This window comes from Narcine bancroftii, chromosome 9 (assembly GCF_036971445.1).
Source record: "Narcine bancroftii isolate sNarBan1 chromosome 9, sNarBan1.hap1, whole genome shotgun sequence".
In the NCBI taxonomy this organism is placed as follows: domain Eukaryota; kingdom Metazoa; phylum Chordata; class Chondrichthyes; order Torpediniformes; family Narcinidae; genus Narcine; species Narcine bancroftii.
The window spans coordinates 55,370,341-55,392,257 of NC_091477.1; the positions used below are offsets into that span (position 1 = coordinate 55,370,341).

At 55.2% G+C, this 21,917-nt stretch overlaps 1 protein-coding gene across 8 annotated transcripts in view; it reads left to right on the forward strand.

Annotated features, from left to right (window-relative positions):
• LOC138743660 (M-phase inducer phosphatase 1-B-like) overlaps nucleotides 1-21,917 on the forward strand; it is a 103,289-nt gene that overhangs the window by 64,442 nt on the left and 16,930 nt on the right. For all 8 annotated transcript variants that reach the window (XM_069899200.1, XM_069899205.1, XM_069899207.1 and 5 more), the window contains 4 exons: nucleotides 1,524-1,596; nucleotides 4,109-4,210; nucleotides 17,423-17,545; nucleotides 20,291-20,380. In XM_069899200.1, coding sequence (XP_069755301.1) covers nucleotides 1,524-1,596; nucleotides 4,109-4,210; nucleotides 17,423-17,545; nucleotides 20,291-20,380 — 388 coding nt within the window. The remainder of the gene's footprint in view (nucleotides 1-1,523; nucleotides 1,597-4,108; nucleotides 4,211-17,422; nucleotides 17,546-20,290; nucleotides 20,381-21,917) is intronic.

Here is a 21,917-nt window from a genome sequence, read left to right on the forward strand (position 1 = left end):
TGTTTAATTTCTGGAAGAGATTATTCCCTCTTGTCATTTCCCCAAATCATGGCCATAATCCTGGGGTTAGGAGTGACTGGCTGCAGCCAATAAGGCTTCCCAGTTGGGAATGAGACACTTTGATAGTGTGCCATGGACAGTTTGGTCTGAGGCTGGGTCTCGACGTGCTGATGATGAGTTGTCTTGGGCCTGTGCTTTGGCTGAAATGGTGATAGGCTTAGGCACATCTGTGCTGCAGCTGAGTTACCTAGGTTTGGGATGAGTGATGTACCAAAGGCTGTATGAAGTTGAGAGGTGGGCAGAGGGGGAAATCTGCAAATTTTCTTACTTGCACCGGGGATTGAGAGGTGGTGCTGAAGAGAGAAACAGGATCATCTGGAGAACTAAAGAAGGAAGAGCTAACTGTAAAGATTAAAACCTTGTGTTTTTTGATTCTTAGTTAATTTTGTGCCTGTCTCTAAAAGAACTATTGTTTGTAGTGTTACCATAGTGACTATGATATAATATGTAGTAAAATACACCCAGGCTGAGTGGTTGCTCTCTTCTACAAGATGTGAAGGAAGCGTGAGCATGAGAAATTTTTCTTAAAATTTTTTGTATCTCTATTATACAGTAAATGTTTGTTATTTACCATTATGAAAGTCTTGTAGTGAAGCTATGCAAGATGTTTATCTGTTCTATCAATGAATTAAAACTATATAAAGTAATAACCACAGAGTTTGATTTATTAAAGAGATCTAAATTTGGGATATCGCAGCTCACACTTTGGAAGATGATACTTTGAAATTAGGATATATTGGAATAAGGAAAGTGTCGTCTACACTAAGTACTGGTGGAGTGGGGAAGGGGGGGAGCAGTTTAGGTGACTGAGGCCTTCTTTGGGAGAGCTAGTTGATCATGGAGTTAAGCCATCATGAAGTTGGAGCTTGGGTCTTTGAGATATGGAAGGAAGCAGGAGCAGCTGAGGGAAACTCACTCTCACGATGAATGTGTCAATGCCACACAGACAGCACAGGGGCCCCAATCGAACTAGGTTCGCTGATGTCAAGGCAGCTGCTCTATAGCTGTGGCCCCTGTGCTATTTCAATTGTAGAAGGAAAATAACAATCTGAAATTGGACTTCTGAGCAGGGAGGGGGCCAGGAAACATTGTTCTCTTTCTAGGTAGCTTGGGGCAGTCATTGCGTTTCTGCTCTGTGAATGGTGCTTTGGGTAAGTTTGTTGTTCTGAACTACTGTTCCATTTTATAAGCACCAGCCAGTGATGCTAAACGTGGGCCTCCATTTAAGCTCTGCTGTCCACTCTCCATGGCTTTTTTGAAAAGCAAGGAAATTGATGTGTTATCCTATCTCTGAATGCTAATTGCTTTCTCCGTGGTTTGACATTTCCCCAGCTGAATGCAAGGTGCCCTAGTTTGCAGTCCCTGCTTTGATTCTCAGGTGTTTAAAATGGTTTGTCTACAGGGTATTGTTGTCCCTGCTGAGTGTGTGATCTCTAATGTGCTTTTGTTTTGTGTTGTTACAGTACGTGCTTTGTGGGGAGACCACGACCACTTCTGGGAAACGACTTCATGTACACTGAGAAAGAATCCTTTAGAGTAAGTCGTGTGAAGAGAAGCAAGGAGCAGAGGTGCTGATTCCTCTATTGTAAACATTGGGCATGGAGTGAGCAGCATGATGCTCAGTGAGGTGGACATGGGGCTCATGGACATTGTCTATTTTTTTAAAAATTAATTCGGGAAAGGTGAGCTTTACAGACAAAGCCAGCATTTAAATGCCCTTGAGAATGTAGAGGAGAGCTTCCTCCTAGAACTGCCATCATCTTTGAAGCACGGATGTCCTCAAAATGCTGCTTGGAGGAAATTCTCCTCTACCCCCTTCCCATAAAACAAATCGGCCCAAACCACTCCCTGCAAATGCCTTCTCATTTCATCAAATCTGGCTTTATCCCACTCAAAGACCTTCATCGTCAGACTAGACTTATCCCTTTCCATAATTATGTTGAAACTAATGGTACCATGATCACTGGATCCAGGGCTCCCCAACATCCACCTCAGTCACCTGCCCTTTCATTTCCCAACAGTAGATCCAAAACTGCCTCTTCTCTAGTGGGTATTGCTGCAAAAAAATGATCCTGCACACATTTTACAAATTCTAAGCCATCCAGCCCTTTCACTAAATGCATCTCCCAATCTATATTAGGAAAATTAAAATCCCCCACTAGCACAACCCTGTGCTTATTGCACATTTCAGCTATTTCCTTACACATTTGCTTCTCTAGTTCTCAATCACCACTAGGTGGTCTATAATAAACCCCTATAATTGTGACCTCACTTTTTTTAATTCCACCCACGCTGCCTCCTTTGATGAGCCCTCCAATCTATCACACATCAGCACTGCTGTTATATTTTCCCTGACAAGTAATGCCACACCCCCGCCCCTTACACCTCCAATTCTATCACACCTAAAGCAGCGAAATCCTGGCATATTTAACTGCCAGTCACATCCCTCCTACAACCACGTGTCACTGATCGCCACCAAGTTATCCTGCCAAATCTCAATCCACACCTTCAGCTTATCCACCTTCCTTACATTACTCCTAGCATTAAAGTAAATGCATTTCAAAGACCTCCCACATCTTACCTTTTGCTTATCCCCCTCTTTACGGTCAACTCTTATTTCTTACCGTTATCATAGCACTGATCCCTTTCCTCCTCGACCATCGGTCCTTCCACCTCCAAAATTTGTCTACTAGCCTTCTCTCTTTGCTGACAGACCTTCTCTCTGCTGTCCTCCCTTCTATGGACACCTTCCCCCACCCCCCCCCCCCCAACCAAAATGATGGATACCTCACTGTACTGGGGATCAGTGAGGTAACTGAGTTTGTTGTAACTTTGTTAACTCTTGTGCTGATTGAGTCTATATTGATTCTTTTCAAACCCAAATTCCAATCATTCATCTGCAAACACAAACTTTAAAGCAGGTGCAGGTCCAAACTTCTGGATTGTGTAAAGTGTCTGATTTGTAGCAGAAGAAGATTTGGGTTTGCTCAGTTAGGTAAGGAAATGTAAGGAATCATTGTTCGTGATTCTGACTCGTGTCCCAAGTTTCTGGTGCTGGTGGTTTGCTATGTGACTTCATTGACCTACACATGATAAAAAGAGCTGAAAATACTCAGCAGGTCAGGCAGCATCTGTGAAGAGAGAAACTGTTCACATTTTGGGTTCATACAAATCTATAGGATGATGAGTTGAAACCTGTCTGCTGGGGTGTGGTGGTTTAAGGTGCAGCTGCCATTGAGGTGGGTCACAACTGTAAGAAAGAAATGATTGTGATGGAAGTGCCTGCGGTCAGAGAGGAGGAAAAAGAACAAACTTAAGTTTTTACAACTACATAGTGAACATTCTGAACTATTGCATTGTATATAGATTACCATGGCAATCATTTGAATTTCTTCAAGTCCCTTGATGCAAATTCCTTCACGAGTTTGTTTCACAGAGCTTTAAATATTCTCACTGGGAAGTTGGGAATTTGAATCGTACATTGACAGGTTTCTTTTTTTAAAAAAAAAACAAGCTAATTTCTAACAGCCTGGTTATTGTATCTGCTACCGAAACACATCCTGAAAGTGGCCAGATGGCTATTAATACTTCAAAGGTCTTTCTAATATCCCACATGTAATCTGGCCTGCCAAAGACACCCCTTTACAGCGCCAGCGATTGGGACCAGATTTGGGTTTGAATCCCACGCTGTCTGTAAGGAGTTTGTACGCTCTTTACGTGCCTGCTTGGGTTTTCTCCGGGGGGCTTTGGTTTCCTCCCATCCTTCAAAAACATACCGGGGTGTAGGTTAATGGGGTGTAAATTGGGTGGTATGGACTCATAGGGCCAAATTGGCTTGTTACTGTGCTGTATGTCTAAATTTTTAAAAGGACGAGGTCTAAGGAAATGAGGGCAGCTGACTGTTGAGCTTTGCTCACAATTCTGAGCTCGTTACTACCAATGCAAAAAGTTAGCAATTGGCTGAATAAAATGAAGTTTAAAAATAGCTCTGTAAGAAAGGCCACCTTCTTAAATATTTACTTGCATGTAAATATTCATTGCCTTGCAGCCTGAGATTCTCTGCAGCAGTCCTATGTTGGTAATGTCTGACCCTCAAAACTTGGTGAAGCACCATATGGACTTGAGAAGCCTGGACCACAACAAGGAAAATGCAAGTCCATTTTATTTTGTAATATATGGAACTTTTTCCATTGTATGGGATTCAAAATGGTATGAAATGCAAGAAATTCATAAACAGGAATCTGTGATATAGTTGGAAGCATCTGTGGAGGGAGCCACTGAATGCTTTTGGGTGGTATTCTACTGAAATGGCAACAGTTTGAAAGGTTGTCTCTCAATATTTTTTTTAAATCAATCTTTCTATCTATCTTTCTATTTATTTATTTAGTTATTTTCTCTCTCTCTCTCTCTTCCCCCCCCCCCCCCCCCCCCCCCCCCCCCAGATGTGGTGGAGACCTGGATCTAGTCCCATGGTTCTCAACCTTTTTCTTTCCACTCACATCCCACTTTAAGTATTCCATATGTCATAGGTGATCTGTGATTAGTAAGGGATTGCTTAAGGTGGGATGTGAGTGGGAAGGGAAGGTGGTTGAGAACCACTGTTTTAATTGTACCTCGTAAACTCATTATGTGTACGGATTCAGTACTCGAATGGAAATGGGCCAATGACCATTTTTCTCAAGCCAAATATTTCAGTAACAATTGTCTAGAGCAGTGATTCTCAACTTTGCCTCCCCACTCACATCCCACCTTAAGCAATCCCTTACTAATCACAGAGCACTCATGACATAGGGATTACTTAAAGTGGGATGTGAGTGGAAAGAAAAAGGATGAGAGCCACTGGCCAAGATGGAACGTCCAGCAGAAATCCAAGTGGACCTTTGGAAAGTTTTCCAGTCACGTCTTAATTTCCTATTATAGTCTTACTCAAGATGTATATAGACTTGTCATTATAGTGTATCTATTTATATTCTCTACCTTCACCCATAAAATTCATGTGTTTGAATTGTTCCAATCTATTCTACAGGAGGAATTGCTTTCAATCTAACCCAAATCTTTTTGTCACTATTCCCATCTATTTAGTGTGTAATTGCCCCTGTAATTTTTTTCTGCCAAACTTCAACTTGCCTCTCCTGACCTTGTTTACATTGATCATTTACTCTCTGTTTGCCTTCTGTACTATCATGTGCCTTCCTCCAGTCCTTAGAATGACTTGCTGACCTATTTCAGCAACACTGTGCATTCACTCCAGTTCTATTTTAAGAACCCAATGAGCAGAGGGGTCCTGAAACTCTGCTCTCCTCTTCCAGCTGCTCTGAACCTGCCTGAAACCCATATACTTCTTCCTCTTGTTACTACTTTTAGTTTCCTGTCATTCAATGTTCTCCATTTTACTAGTAATCTTTGTTGGCTTCATCCCAGCATCCTTACTGTCAGACATTCTGCCCTGTGGAATTAATGACCAATACATCTTTCTAGTAGGTTCCTTTAAACTGCAGCCCCTGGGTAGCCCTACTGGGACCCAGGTGCGATTACTGGGCAAAGGTGCTGGAAGCACTTTTGAAGCTGCAGGGGGATTGACCCATTAAATTGACAACCCAGCGTTTTAAGGGGGATCCTACCCCGCCCCCCATGACACGGTAAGTGACGTGTCACACACTCACGGGAACTATTGGCTGTCAGTCCTTCTCTTCCCGCACCCCCTTTAGTCACCACCCTCTGTCAATCACCACCTCACCAGTCAGTCACTCTTTTCCCCCTTTAGTCGTCTCCCCCCCCAATCCCAACAACATCCTGCTGGCTGCAAATGTTGAGCCGTCACTGTGGCTTTCACAGCTGCAGCTGCAACTTCGCTTCCTCCTTCCACCCTCCACGCCGCACTGCGGCAGTAACCTCTACCCCCCCCCCACCTCCGAACATGGCAGTGACCTCTCTTCTCAACCCCCCCCCCCACCTCCGATCCGGCAGTGACCTCACTTCACCTCACCCCACCTCCAATCACGCAGTGACCTCTCTTCACACCCCCCCCCACCTCCGATCACGGCAGGCACCTCTCTTCCCCACCTCCGACCGCGGCGGGCACCTCTCTTCCCCACCTCCGACCGCGGCGGGCACCTCTCTTCCCCACCTCCGACCGCGGCGGGCACCTCTCTTCCCCACCTCCGACCGCGGCGGGCACCTCTCTTCCCCACCTCCGACCGCGGCGGGCACCTCTCTTCCCCACCTCCGACCGCGGCGGGCACCTCTCTTCCCCACCTCCGACCGCGGCGGGCACCTCTCTTCCCCACCTCCGACCGCGGCGGGCACCTCTCTTCCCCACCTCCGACCGCGGCGGGCACCTCTCTTCCCCACCTCCGACCGCGGCGGGCACCTCTCTTCCCCACCTCCGACCGCGGCGGGCACCTCTCTTCCCCACCTCCGACCGCGGCGGGCACCTCTCTTCCCCACCTCCGACCGCGGCGGGCACCTCTCTTCCCCACCTCCGACCGCGGCGGGCACCTCTCTTCCCCACCTCCGACCGCGGCGGGCACCTCTCTTCCCCACCTCCGACCGCGGCGGGCACCTCTCTTCCCCACCTCCGACCGCGGCGGGCACTCTCTTCCCCACCTCCGACCGCGGCGGGCACCTCTCTTCCCCACCTCCGACCGCGGCGGGCACCTCTCTTCCCCACCTCCGACCGCGGCGGGGCACCTCTCTTCCCACCTCCGACCGCGGCGGGCACCTCTCTTCCCCACCTCCGACCGCGGCGGGCACCTCTCTTCCCCACCTCCCGACCGCGGCGGGCACCTCTCTTCCCCACCTCCGACCGCGGCGGGCACCGCTCTTCCCCACCTCCGACCGCGGCGGGCACCGCTCTTCCCCACCTCCGACCGCGGCGGGCACCGCTCTTCCCCACCCTCCGACCGCGGCGGGCACCGCTCTTCCCCACCTCCGACCGCGGCGGGCACCGCTCTTCCCCACCTCCGACCGCGGCGGGCACCGCTCTTCCCCACCTCCGGACCGCGGCGGGCACCGCTCTTCCCCACCTCCGACCGCGGCGGGCACCGCTCTTCCCCACCTCCGACCGCGGCGGGCACCGCTCTTCCCCACCTCCGACCGCGGCGGGCACCGCTCTTCCCCACCTCCGACCGCGGCGGGCACCGCTCTTCCCCACCTCCGACCGCGGCGGGCACCTCTCTTCCCCACCTCCGACCGCGGCGGCACCTCTCTTCCCAGCTCGACCGCGGCGGGCACCTCTCTCTTCCCCAGCTCCGACCGCGGCGGGCACCCTCTCTCTTCCCCAGCTCCGACCGCGGCGGGCACCTCTCTTCCCCAGCTCCGACCGCGGCGGGCACCTCTCTTCCCCAGCTCCGACCGCGGCGGGGCACCCTCTCTTCCCCAGCTCCGACCGCGGCGGGCACCTCTCTTCCCCAGCTCCGACCGCGGCGGGCACCGCTCTTCCCACCTCCGACCGCGGCGGGCACCGCTCTTCCCCACCTCCGACGGCGGGCACCGCTCTTCCCCACCCTCCGACCGCGGCGGGCACCGCTCTTCCCCAGCTCCGACCGCGGCGGGCACCGCTCTTCCCCAGCTCCGACCGCGGCGGGCACCGCTCTTCCCCAGCTCCGACCGCGGCGGGCACCGCTCTTCCCCAGCTCCGACCGCGGCGGGCACCGCTCTTCCCCAGCTCCGACCGCCGGCGGGCACCGCTCTTCCCCAGCTCCGACCGCGGCGGGCACCGCTCTTCCCCCCAGCTCCGACCGCGGCGGGCACCGCTCTTCCCCACCTCCGACCGCGGCGGGCACCGCTCTTCCCCCACCTCCGACCGCGGCGGGCCACCGCTCTTCCCCCACCTCCGACCGCGGCGGGCACCGCTCTTCCCCACCTCCGACCGCGGCGGGCACCGCTCTTCCCACCTCCGACCGCGGCGGGCCACCGCTCTTCCCCACCTCCGACCGCGGCGGGCACCGCTCTTCCCCACCTCCGACCGCGGCGGGCACCGCTCTTCCCCACCTCCGACCGCGGCGGGCACCGCTCTTCCCCACCTCCGACCGCGGCGGGCACCGCTCTTCCCCACCTCCGACCGCGGCGGGCACCGCTCTTCCCCCACCTCCGACCGCGGCGGGCACCGCTCTTCCCCACCTCCGGACCGCGGCGGGCACCGCTCTTCCCACCTCCGACCGCGGCGGGCACCGCTCTTCCCCACCTCCGACCGCGGCGGGCACCGCTCTTCCCCACCTCCGACCGCGGCGGGCACCGCTCTTCCCCACCTCCGACCGCGGCGGGCACCGCTCTTCCCCACCTCCGACCGCGGCGGGCACCGCTCTTCCCCACCTCCCGACCGCGGCGGGCACCGCTCTTCCCCACCTCCGACCGCGGCGGGCACCGCTCTTCCCCACCTCCGACCGCGGCGGGCACCGCTCTTCCCCACCTCCGACCGCGGCGGGCACCGCTCTTCCCCACCTCCGACCGCGGCGGGCACCGCTCTTCCCCACCTCCGACCGCGGCGGGCACCGCTCTTCCCCACCTCCGACCGCGGCGGGCACCGCTCTTCCCCAGCTCCGACCGCGGCGGGCACCGCTCTTCCCCACCTCCGACCGCGGCGGGCCACCGCTCTTCCCCAGCTCCGACCGCGGCGGGCACCGCTCTTCCCCAGCCTCCGACCGCGGCGGGCACCGCTCTTCCCCAGCTCCGACCGCGGCGGGCACCGCTCTTTCCCAGCTCCGACCGCGGCGGGCACCGCTCTTCCCCAGCTCCGACCGCGGCGGGCACCGCTCTTCCCCAGCTCCGACCGCGGCGGGCACCGCTCTTCCCCAGCTCCGACCGCGGCGGGCACCTCTCTCTTCCCCAGCTCCGACCGCGCGGGCACCCTCTCTCTCCCCAGCTCCGACCGCGGCGGGCACCCTCTCTCTTCCCCAGCTCCGACCGCGGCGGGCACCCTTCTCTTCCCCAGCTCCGACCGCGGCGGGCACCCTCTCTTCCCCAGCTCCGACCGCGGCGGGCTCCCTCTCTCTTCCCCAGCTCCGACCGCGGCGGGCACCCTCTCTCTTCCCCAGCTCCGACCAGCGGCGGGCACCCTTCTCTCTTCCCCAGCTCCGACCGCGGCGGGCACCCTCTCTCTTCCCAGCTCCGACCGCGGCGGGCACCCTCTCTCTTCCCAGCTCCCGACCGCGGCGGGCACCCTCTCTCTTCCCCAGCTCCGACCGCGGCGGGCACCCTCTCTCTTCCCCAGCTCCGACCGCGGCGGGCACCCTCTCTCTTCCCCAGCTCCGACCGCGGCGGGCACCCTCTCTCTTCCCAGCTCCGACGCGGCGGGCACCCTCTCTCTTCCCCAGCTCCGACCGCGGCGGGCACCCTCTCTCTTCCCCAGCTCCGACCGCGGCGGGCACCTCTCTTCCCCAGCTCCGACCGCGGCGGGCACCCGCTCTTCCCCACCTCCGACCGCGGCGGGCACCCGCTCTTCCCCACCTCCGACCGCGGCGGGCACCCGCTCTTCCCCACCTCCGACCCGCGGCGGGCACCGCTCTTCCCAGCTCCCCGCGCGGGCACCGCTCTTCCCAGCTCCGACCGCGGCGGGCACCGCTCTTCCCCAGCTCCGACCGCGGCGGGCACCGCTCTTCCCCAGCTCCGACCGCGGCGGGCACCGCTCTTCCCCAGCTCCGACCGCGGCGGGCACCGCTCTTCCCCAGCTCCGACCGCGGCGGGCACCGCTCTTCCCCAGCTCCGACCGCGGCGGGCACCGCTCTTCCCAGCTCCGACCGCGGCGGGGCACCGCTCTTCCCCACCTCCGACCGCGGCGGGCACCGCTCTTCCCCACCTCCGACCGCGGCGGGCACCGCTCTTCCCCACCTCCGACCGCGGCGGGCACCGCTCTTCCCCACCTCCGACCGCGGCGGGCACCGCTCTTCCCCACCTCCGACCGCGGCGGGCACCGCTCTTCCCCACCTCCCGACCGCGGCGGGCACCGCTCTTCCCACCTCCGACCGCGGCGGGCACCGCTCTTCCCCACCTCCGACCGCGGCGGGCACCGCTCTTCCCCACCTCCGACCGCGGCGGGCACCGCTCTTCCCCACCTCCGACCGCGGCGGGCACCGCTCTTCCCCACCTCCGACCGCGGCGGGCACCGCTCTTCCCCACCTCCGACCGCGGCGGGCACCGCTCTTCCCCACCTCGACCGCGGCGGGCACCGCTCTTCCCCACCTCCGACCGCGGCGGGCACCGCTCTTCCCCCACCTCCGACCGCGGCGGGCACCGCTCTTCCCCACCTCCGACCGCGGCGGGCACCGCTCTTCCCCACCTCCGACCGCGGCGGGCACCGCTCTTCCCCACCTCCGACCGCGGCGGGCACCGCTCTTCCCACCTCCGACCGCGGCGGGCACCGCTCTTCCCCACCTCCGACCGCGGCGGGCACCGCTCTTCCCCACCTCCGACCGCGGCGGGCACCGCTCTTCCCCACCTTCCGACCGCGGCGGGCACCGCTCTTCCCCACCTCCGACCGCGGCGGGCACCGCTCTTCCCCACCTCCGACCGCGGCGGGCACCGCTCTTCCCCAGCTCCGACCGCGGCGGGCACCGCTCTTCCCCAGCTCCGACCGCGGCGGGCACCGCTCTTCCCCAGCTCCGACCGCGGCGGGCACCGCTCTTCCCCAGCTCCGACCGCGGCGGGCACCGCTCTTCCCCAGCTCCGACCGCGGCGGGCACCGCTCTTCCCCAAGCTCCGACCGCGGCGGGCACCGCTCTTCCCCAGCTCCGACCGCGGCGGGCACCGCTCTTCCCCAGCTCCGACCGCGGCGGGCACCCTCTCTCTTCCCCAGCTCCGACCGCGGCGGGCACCCTCTCTCTTCCCCAGCTCCGACCGCGGCGGGCACCCTCTCTTCCCCAGCTCCCGACCGCGGCGGGCACCCTCTCTCTTCCCAGCTCCGACCGCGGCGGGCACCTCTCTCTTCCCCAGCTCGACCGCGGCGGGCTCCCTCTCTCTTCCCCAGCTCCGACCGCGGCGGGCCACCCTCTCTCTTCCCCAGCTCCGACCGCGGCGGGCACCCTCTCTCTCCCCAGCTCCGACCGCGGCGGGCACCCTCTCTCTTCCCCAGCTCCGACCGCGGCGGGCACCCTCTCTCTTCCCCAGCTCCGACCGCGGCGGGCACCCTCTCTCTTCCCCAGCTCCGACCGCGGCGGGCACCCTCTCTCTTCCCCAGCTCCGACCGCGGCGGGCACCCTCTCTCTTCCCCAGCTCCGACCGCGGCGGGCACCCTCTCTCTTCCCCAGCTCCGACCGCGGCGGGCACCCTCTCTCTTCCCAGCTCCGACCGCGGCGGGCACCCTCTCTCTTCCCCAGCCCCGACCGCGGCGGGCACCCTCTCTCTTCCCCAGCCCCGACCGCAGGCGGGCACCCTCTCTCTTCCCCAGCCCCGACCGCGGCGGGCACCCTCTCTCTTCCCCAGCCCCGACCGCGCGGGCACCCTCTCTCTTCCCCAGCCCCGACCGCGGCGGGCACCCTCTCTCTTCCCCAGCCCCGACCGCGGCTGGGCACCCTCTCTCTTCCCCAGCCCCGACCGCGGCGGGCACCCTCTCTCTTCCCCAGCCCCGACCGCGGCTGGGCACCCTCTCTCTTCCCCAGCCCCGACCGCGGCGGGCACCCTCTCTCTTCCCCAGCCCCCGACCGCGGCGGGCACCCTCTCTCTTCCCCAGCCCCGACCGCGGCGGGCACCCTCTCTCTTCCCCAGCCCCCGACCGCGGCGGGCACCCTCTCTCTTCACCAGCCCCGACCGCGGCGGGCACCCTCTCTCTTCCCCAGCCCCGACCGCGGCGGGCACCCTCTCTCTTTCCCCAGCCCCGACCGCGGCGGGCACCCTCTCTCTTCCCCAGCCCCGACCGCGGCGGGCACCCTCTCTCTTCCCCAGCCCCGACCGCGGCGGGCACCTCTCTCTTCCCCAGCCCCCGACCGCGGCGGGCACCCTCTCTCTTCCCCAGCCCACCCGCGGCGGGCACCCTCTCTCTTCCCCAGCCCCGACCGCGGCGGGCACCCTCTCTCTTCCCCAGCCCCGACCGCGCGGGCACCCTCTCTCTTCCCCAGCCCCGACCGCGGCGGGCACCCTCTCTCTTCCCCAGCCCCGACCGCGGCGGGCACCCTCTCTCTTCCCCAGCCCCGACCGCGGCGGGCACCCTCTCTCTTCCCCAGCCCCGACCGCGGCGGGCACCCTCTCTCTTCCCCAGCCCCGACCGCGGCGGGCACCCTCTCTCTTCCCCAGCCCCGACCGCGGCGGGCACCCTCTCTCTTCCCCAGCCCCGACCGCGGCGGGCACCCTCTCTCTTCCCCAGCCCCGACCGCGGCCGGGCACCCTCTCTCTTCCCCAGCCCCGACCGCGGCGGGCACCCTCTCTCTTCCCCAGCCCCGACCGCGGCGGGCACCCTCTCTCTTCCCCAGCCCCGACCGCGGCGGGCACCCTCTCTCTTCCCCAGCCCCGACCGCGGCGGGCACCCTCTCTCTTCCCCAGCCCCGACCGCGGCGGGCACCCTCTCTCTTCCCCAGCCCCGACCGCGGCGGGCACCCTCTCTCTTCCCCAGCCCCGACCGCGGCGGGCACCCTCTCTCTTCCCCAGCCCCGACCGCGGCGGGCACCCTCTCTCTTCCCCAGCCCCGACCGCGGCGGGCACCCTCTCTCTTCCCCAGCCCCGACCGCGGCGGGCACCCTCTCTCTTCCCCAGCCCCGACCGCGGCGGGCACCCTCTCTCTTCCCCAGCCCCGACCGCGGCGGGCACCCTCTCTCTTCCCCAGCCCCGACCGCGGCGGGCACCCTCTCTCTTCCCCAGCCCCGACCGCGGCGGGCACCCTCTCTCTCTCTTCCCCAGCCCCGACCGCGGCGGGCACCCTCTCTCTTCCCCAGCCCCGACCGCGGCGGGCACCCTCTCTCTTCCCCAGCCCCGACCGCGGCGGGCACCCTCTCTCTTCCCCAGCCCCGACCGCGGCGGGCACCCTCTCTCTTCCCCAGCCCGACCGCGGCGGGCACCCTCTCTCTTCCCAGCCCCGACCGCGGCGGGCACCCCTCTCTCTTCCCCAGCCCCGACCGCGGCGGGGCACCCTCTCTCTTCCCCAGCCCCGACCGCGGCGGGCACCCTCTCTCTTCCCCAGCCCGACCGCGGCGGGCACCCTCTCTCTTCCCCAGCCCCGACCGCGGCGGGCACCCTCTCTCTTCCCAGCCCCGGACCGCGGCGGGCACCCTCTCTCTTCCCCAGCCCCCGACCGCGGCGGGCACCCTCTCTCTTCCCCAGCCCCGACCCGCGGCGGGCACCCTCTCTCTTCCCCAGCCCCGACCGCGGCGGGCACCCTCTCTCTTCCCCAGCCCCGACCGCGGCGGGCACCCTCTCTCTTCCCCAGCCCCGACCGCGGCGGGCACCCTCTCTCTCCCAGCCCCGACCGCGGCGGGCACCCTCTCTCTTCCCCAGCCCCGACCGCGGCGGGCACCCTCTCTCTTCCCAGCCCCGACCGCGGCGGGCACCCTTCTCTTCCCCAGCCCCGACCGCGGCGGGCACCCTCTCTCTTCCCCAGCCCCGACCGCGGCGGGCACCCTCTCTCTTCCCCAGCCCCGACCGCGGCGGGCACCCTCTCTCTTCCCCAGCCCCGACCGCGGCGGGCACCCTCTCTCTTCCCCAGCCCCGACCGCGGCGGGCACCTCAGCTCAAGTGCTAACGTCACAAGAGTAACTGGTTTGGCCATTTTCTGTTTAAGTTGCCAGTGGAAGTTACCTAGTTAAGTTCATCCCTTGATGACCTCTGAGGTATGTTGGGGACCCTGTTGGATTAGGACCACGCTGACCGAGTTGGACCCTTTCTAGCTGCTGCGTGAGTGGGGCTCAAATTGCCCACTTAACCCCATTTTACATGGCAGTTTGAAAGGTCCTTCTGAGAGGAGAGTCCCCTTCAATGCACCCTGTAACTGTGCACAATCGTGCTGCTTTGGGCTTTGCTCACAACCCATCAGAGGTTGGTGTCAAGGCTGTGGCCTTAAAGATAATTGGCCACTTCTGTTATCTCAGTGACCACCTCCCGAGAGTGATTGCGATATTTGGTACACAGTGCCTTTCTTTACAATCTGTCCAAATGCACGTCGTTGATTGTGACCTGGGGAAAGTCTCTGAGATTCAGAATCTAGAAATGGTGTCAGCGTTCCTCCACTTTCACAGAGGCAAAGCCAGGGGTGACCCACCTGACAACACCTCGGGAGTATGGAAAGGGATCAGCAGCTGTGCTTTCCCAAAGTAGTTTCTTACAGCTCTGTTTCCAACAATTGTCAGTGAAATTGATGTCAAGATTCAAGACTACTTAAATTTTCCCATCATTGGAGACTTTTAAGTTGTCGGAAGAAGTGCTTCAAAGACCTTTGTTGGTGCTCCTTGAGAAAAATCTCCTTGGCTCTCACAATTCTGAAAAGGGGCCACTTTTATCATTGGTATAGGAATTAAAAGGAGTTGTCCTCTAAAAACAGGAAAAAAAACACAAGGACGGTACCCTGTGCTGAAGGCAGTTAAGGAATATCCGCCATTTTGTAGATCCGGAATCAGACTCCCAAGTCATTACCGAACCCCAGTTTAAATTGTTGAATTCATCAGGTGATCGCTGACCCGCAATTAACTCATTTACAGTAGTTACTTTGACAATGAACTTTGTTGATGGGGTGTTTCCAGCAGCAAATTCAAAATAAAGACACAAGAGCAGGAGTTGGCCATTGGCTTTTGAAGTCTGTATGGGTCAAGATCTTTCATCTGTTTCTTTTGCCATCTCTTGATCCCTTTAATATTCAGAAATATATCTGCTTCTCTTTTAAATGAACACTGTGAAGGAGCCTCAGCAGCCTTGGCGGGTAGAGAATTCCCAAAGTTCTTCACTCTGTTTGAAGAAATTACCTACCCGTTGTTCTGAGACTGTAATCCCCTTGTTCTAAACTCTTCAGTGAAGGAAAACATTTCACATCCAGACGATTAAATGACAAATGTCAATGAAATTTTGTCTCATCGTTCTAAACTTGAGAAAATAAAGATCAAAGATGCTGGAAGGTTAGGCAGCATCTGCGGACAGAGAAATAGAGCCACTGGCCGCTTTTAGGGGCTTGGAAGTAGATAATACACCAGCAAGACGCGGTTGGAGGAGTGCAGCCAGGACATTCAGGTGGCCGCGGAGACTACGCCTTTGTCACCTGAACATGCAGGCTGAAAGAGAGCCACGTCCGAGCAAACGTCTGTTCCTGTGGACTGTGGCCGTAATCCCACTGCTGCTTTCAGGTGTAATGGGGGATTCTTGGAGCTGGAGATTATACCTACAGGAGGAGGGTTAGGTAAGTGCTCCTCCTGGCTGGGTTCTCCACTTTCAGGTGGCCACCCAACAGCCCCACTGGGGTAGAATAGGCGACTTTACAGTCGAGGTATTTTGGCCACCTGAAAGTGTCTAATGTCCCAGGCTGTAGATCCTGCATTATAGCTGCCCAATATCATGAAGGATCTTTGAACTTAAATTTCAGAATTTTAAAACTTAGATGTACAGCACAAAAACAGGCCATTTTGTTCCACAAGTCTGTGCCGCCCAATTTACACCCTATTAACCTCCAGCTGAAACATTGGCTCTATGTCTCCTGCCAGTGTTAGAGTTAAACAAGAAAGTCTGCAGATGATGGGGTTGAGTGCAATACACATTTCTGAATTTATTTTCAATTTCTAATAGCTGCAGATTTTTTTTTGATTTTTCAACGCACTGGAGAATGCAAGCTGAAGTCCATGTTCCTGTGGGCAGCAAACCCACCTTTTTCTGGTGTAGGTCATTCATCTAATTAGACAAGGTAGGCCAAGACAGTGAGCTAATCTTGATTACATTTCATAGATTTCATCATTAGGATTGTATGGTAATTGTCCTGGTCTCTATTGTGAGCAAGGGAATGGGTTTATGAAGCCCAGGTCCCAGGATAATGTTGCTCCCCTTCCAAGTCCAAAGAAACCTGTGAAACCACCTACTTGAGCAGAAATGTTCAAGAGAAGTTGAGCAGCGTGTTGCTAAATCTTTTAGCTCTGATATACACGAATGTGCTGGAGAAACTCAGAAGGTCATGCAGCATCCACAGGAAGTAAAGAGTAACCAAGGTTTTGGGTCTGGGTGAAAGGCCCAGGCCTGAAAAGCTTGTTACTCTTTTCTTCCTATGGACGCTGTGTGACCTGCTGAGTTTCCCCAGCACATTCATGTGTTGCACCTGACCCCAACATCTGCAGACTTTCTTGTTTAACTTTTTTAGCTCTGCGTTTGTCCTCCATATTTCTCGTTAATCCTGGCGCATTGTAGTCACCACTAATCTCTGAGCCAGTGTGGTAGGTGCAGCACGATTTCTTAACTCTTTTCCAAACCCCTCCTGTTGAGCTTGAAGAGCACAGAGCCACAGCTCCACAAAGATACACCCATTGAACCAGGAAGGGAACTTCAGACCTTCCTGGTCTTGGTGGGCCATTGGAAAGCCCAAAACCTCCCTGCACTGTGTGGGTCAGGTCTGCAATACAGTGAATTCAAAGAGTGAAATGTCAAGTGTTGTGTTTTGAGTCTACAGCCATTGTATTTTATTCATTCATCTTTTAATATTCATTCTTGTTCTCCTGGTGGTATTGACTTTCTAGAGGCACTTGTAGTCATGTTATTTTTCAAGAAACAATAGTTGCTTTCTCGTTGAAGGTTGGTCAACTTTCCCAGTGTGTCTGTAACTTTCTTCCAATCACTTGGAAATTGTCCAGACTGTAGGGTATTTTCATTATTACAGCTACAAATGGAATTGACCATTTCAATCATCAAGGAGCATTTCCACATCTGCCCTCAAACTGAGGGGAAGGGCAATAATGCAGCAGCTAAAATACCTTGAAGTGAGGATAATGCTCTGATTATTTCCTCCATCATCATCATCCCAGTCTGAGATGGCTTGTCCCCAACAAATAGGGTCATCTACCTTCACCCCCCAAGGTTCTCTCTCCACAGACCCCCCCCCCCGATCCTGACCACATGGGTTTAGATTTCCCAGAGCTCCATGCTATCATTCTTATTCCTCAAGCCTTGTTGTTCATCTTCTTCTCCCCACCCCTGGCTAATATCAGTGCTTGTAATGACCTGATACAAGTGAGGAGGCTTTTGGTTATAATCTGACATTGTTTTTAAAAAAAAACCTTGAATTATTTACTCTCAACTGCATTGGTCAACCGAAAAAGCTTATTTTAAAAAAAAATTCAAGTTTTCTCGAATTATCTATCCAGGGTGGGTAGATTATGAGGAGTACTGTTGTTTTTTTTAACTTCAGTTATCCCTGTGGGATTCATCACACAAGGAAAATAATGTTAATTCCATTTATTTTTATAATTTGAACTTTTAGGTTGGATTTGAGGCAGATGGAGTTGGGAATGTAACGTCAGTGGATTCTCTGTGCCTGGATTATCCCATGGCTGAAGACAGCACTTGTGATGGATTTTTGGAATTGAATCCGTGTGATCCAGAGGTAACAAAAACATTGTTATTCTCCACAGAAAACACCCATCTTTGTTTTCTATTATACTTTGAAGATACATTTGTTGGGAGAGCTGTTTTTAAAAATTAAATTTAACTGTGCCCTTTTTCAATTGGCTATTACTTAACTAGACACTGGGAAATCTGAATCTCAACTCTCGCACCTCCATGCAGAACAGTCCACTGAAAATGTGCACCATTAGAATGTCAGAAAGTCTCTTCCCTGGTGACCAACAGCTGGATTGGTTGCCCTTTAGAGGCAAGGGGTCGGATGGTGGTCGTGTGGGATCATTTTGATTGCAACACTAGCCTCCTGGGATTTGAGGGGAAGGGGTGGGGATGAACCTGTCCGACAACCTCAGTGATTCTATCCAGAATGTGTGAACAATTCAGTAAGATGTGGCTCTGGTCAGAAACCACACAGCTAACACTACTCGTATATGAGCACAGTAACAATTCTCCGGGAGGGAGAAGCCATTGGTCAATGCCAACCGTGGATGGAAGTGTAACTGGGCAGGAGGCAGGTGATATTGTGTTCAGGACTGAGAAAACTGAAACTACTTTTTAATTTAAATTGATCCTTGCAGTTTAAATTTAATTTGTAAATTACATCTCAGATGTGAGCTTGGTCACAATGCAAAGATATTTTAATGGTCTTATGATGAGCTTATTGTCGCCAACTATGTACGTATGCACCAAAATTCCTGCTCCAGCCAAAAAGATATTCGCTTTAAAAAAAACTATAAAAAACAACTAAACAAACAACTGTGGTAGAATGGAGGGAAACAAAGTCTGTAGACACTGTGATTGTAGTTGATACACAAGTTCTGGAGAAATTCAGCAGGTTCTGCACCATCCATAGGAGGCAATGATGTATAGCCCACCGTTCAGGCTTTTGAAGGAGTCTATTATATTGTGGTAAATATCTTTTGTTTTAATATATATAATATATAAAATATCAATGCAGGGCCTACTGAGTTTCTCCAGCACTTGTGTTTATTAATAAAGATAGTATACTTTCTTCTTTGGCTTGGCTTCGCGGACGAAGATTTATGGAGGGGGTAAAAGTCCACGTCAGCTGCAGGCTCGTTTGTGGCTGACAAGTCCGATGCGGGACAGGCAGACACGGTTGCAGCGGCTGCAGGGGAAAATTGGTTGGTTGGGGTTGGGTGTTGGGTTTTTCCTCCTTTGCCTTTTATCAGTGAGGTGGGTTCTGTGGTCTTCAAAGGAGGTTGCTGCCCGCCACACTGTGAGGCGCCAAGATGCATGGTTTGAGGCGATATCAGCCCACTGGCGGTGGTCAATGTGGCAGGCACCAAGAGATTTCTTTAGGCAGTCCTTGTACCTTTTCTTTGGTGCACCTCTGTCACGGTGGCCAGTGGAGAGCTCGCCATATAACACGATCTTGGGAAGGCGATGGTCCTCCATTGCTGGATCTTCAGCAGCGTGGACTTGATGCTGTCGACCTCTGCCATCTTGAGGACTTCGACGTTAGGGATGAAAGCGCTCCAATGGATGTTGAGGATGGAGCGGAGACAACGCTGGTGGAAGTGTTCTAAGAGCCGTAGGTGATGCCGGTAGAGGACGGCTTTCGCGCAAACAGAGGAACTACTGACATGGTCTTTGCCCTCAGATAGCTCCAAGAAAAGTGCAGAGAACAAAACAAAGGACTCTACATCACCTTTGTTGACCTCACCAAAGCCTTCGACACCGTGAGCAGGAAAGGGCTTTGGCAAATACTAGAGCACATCGGATGTCCCCCAAAGTTCCTCAACATGATTATCCAACTGCACGAAAACCAACAAGGTCGGGTCAGATACAGCAATGAGCTCTCTGAACCCTTCTCCATTAACAATGGCGTGAAGCAAGGCTGTGTTCTCGCACCAACCCTCTTTTCAATCTTCTTCAGCATGATGCTGAACCAAGCCATGAAAGACCCCAACAATGAAGACGCTGTTTACATCTGGTACCGCACGGATGGCAGTCTCTTCAATCTGAGGCGCCTGCAAGCTCACACCAAGACACAAGAGAAACTTGTCCGTGAACTACTCTTTGCAGACGATGCCGCTTTAGTTGCCCATTCAGAGCCAGCTCTTCAGCGCTTGACGTCCTGCTTTGCGGAAACTGCCAAAATGTTTGGCCTGGAAGTCAGCCTGAAGAAAACTGAGGTCCTCCATCAGCCAGCTCCCCACCATGACTACCAGCCCCCCCACATCTCCATCGGGCACACAAAACTCAAAACGGTCAACCAGTTTACCTATCTAGGCTGCACCATTTCATCAGATGCAAGGATCGACAATGAGATAGACAACAGACTCGCCAAGGCAAATAGCGCCTTTGGAAGACTACACAAGAGTCTGGAAAAACAACCAACTGAAAAACCTCACAAAGATGAGCGTATACAGAGCCGTTGATAGTATACTTAATTGAATTAAAAAGAGACCAAGTTTTAAAAAAAGATTATTCACAGTTATCCTAGTGTGGGGGGGAAAAAAGTGATTAGCCAATAGTTCAGAGAGTCCTTTAGTGGTGTTGGAGCATCCCTGGTTAGTGTAACGAGGGGAGCTTCAAGAGCCTGATAGCTTTTGGAAAGAAATTGTTCCATGTTGTATGCTGTGGATGGAAAAATTAGCTGCTTGACACTGTTTGTACACTGGTGGACCCATCTGTTGTAACGTCTGATCATGTCTGGAAGCGAGTAACTAATGTGGCAATTTTGATTTTTTTGTTTCCACAGGGGGATTCAAACATGAACGTGGCTGTGTCCTCCAGTATGGCTGCCCTTTTTTCTAGTGATATCATGAACCAGGGGATGGACACAAGCTTGGTAAGAATTGCGGTCTTGTGAAACTCTGGGCTGGAAGAGGGGAGGATTAGGTCATAGTCCCTCTTGCATTTTCTGTGTATGGTTGTACGTGATTGAGTTCTGTGACTGATATTTGGGTGTTTTATGAAGTTTTTGTGGTTCTGAGAAAACAGTCAGCCATCAGCCCTTCAAGCTCTTCTCCCCCATTCAATGTGGCCATGACTCGTCTATGCTGGTCTCAAAGTGCATTTCTCCACATCCATATTCCTTGATTTATCAAATATTTATCTATCTCCACCTTTTTTTTGCAATTTTAATGCCAACGGCATTTTGTACAAGAATTTGTTTTGTGCCACCACTCTGGAGTACATTTTCTGTACAGTCCTGATTTGATCAGTGTTTTCCAAGTTCAAATTTGTATATCCTCTGTACATGTACAGCCAGTGTTTCTTTTTTACCATGGTGTACATGCATACACAGCACATAGTAATCACATATATACTTAAAGATATAGTTCAAAATAAATAAAGGTAATTATTTTGGGGTGATTTAATCAGTTATAGGCTACTGTTTTTCAATCTCACAACCTTTCTCAATTTGGCAGTCCTGAATGTAATGCTTCTGTATTAGAAGATACTTTGTGCTGGATGGAAAGGGTTCTCAATAATTCTTTGAGCAATGCTCCCAGTGAATCTTGTCAATATAGCAAAATGATCTTCTCGCTGCTTTGATGATCCTCTGTTGATTTCTGGTCCAATACTTGCCATCTACCATGCTACACAATGATGTAGTCAGACAGATCACTCACTTGTGCTCCTGTAAAATGTTGGAGGGTGGTAGCCTTGCCTTCTTGCTACTCCTCATGAAGTGCATGCATTGCTGCATCTTCTTTACTACTGTAGAGACATTGTGGTTCCAGGACAGTTGTCTGTGAAATGTACACCAAGGAACTTTGTGTTTTCCACTCTCTCCGTGATGGAACCATTTGATGTGGAATGGAGAGGTAGTCAATCTTTGTCCTTCTGGTCTATAATCGCCTCCTGTCCATGTAATGACTCTGTTGCACTCGTGCAGTTTTATGAGCTGCCCAACCTCTCTAAGTTGACTCATCATTGCTGCTGATGAGGCCTACTACTGTCGTATCATCTGCAAACTTGATTCTGATAGAACTGGATCTGTCCGTGAAGTCGTAAGTACTGAGCACACTGCCCTGAGGTGTGCTAGTCCTCCGTGCAATGGGAATGAGATTTTGCTACCAGCCTGGAATGACTGCAGTCTTTTGGTTTAAAAAGTCCAGGATCTAGTTGCAGAACAGGGTATCGAGTCCCCATCGCATGGAGGACAAGACATCCATCAGCCTCTGACACATGATCGTATTGAATGCTGAGCTGGAAACAGTGAGCATTCTCTAGGTAGGGCAGGACGTAATGAAAGGTTAAAGCTATAGCATCGTCTGTGGAATAGCTTGGATGACAGGCAATCTGGAATGGGTCCAATGTTGTTGGACGGTGCGATTTGGTGCGTTCCATTACCAGTTGCTCAAAACACTTCATGATTG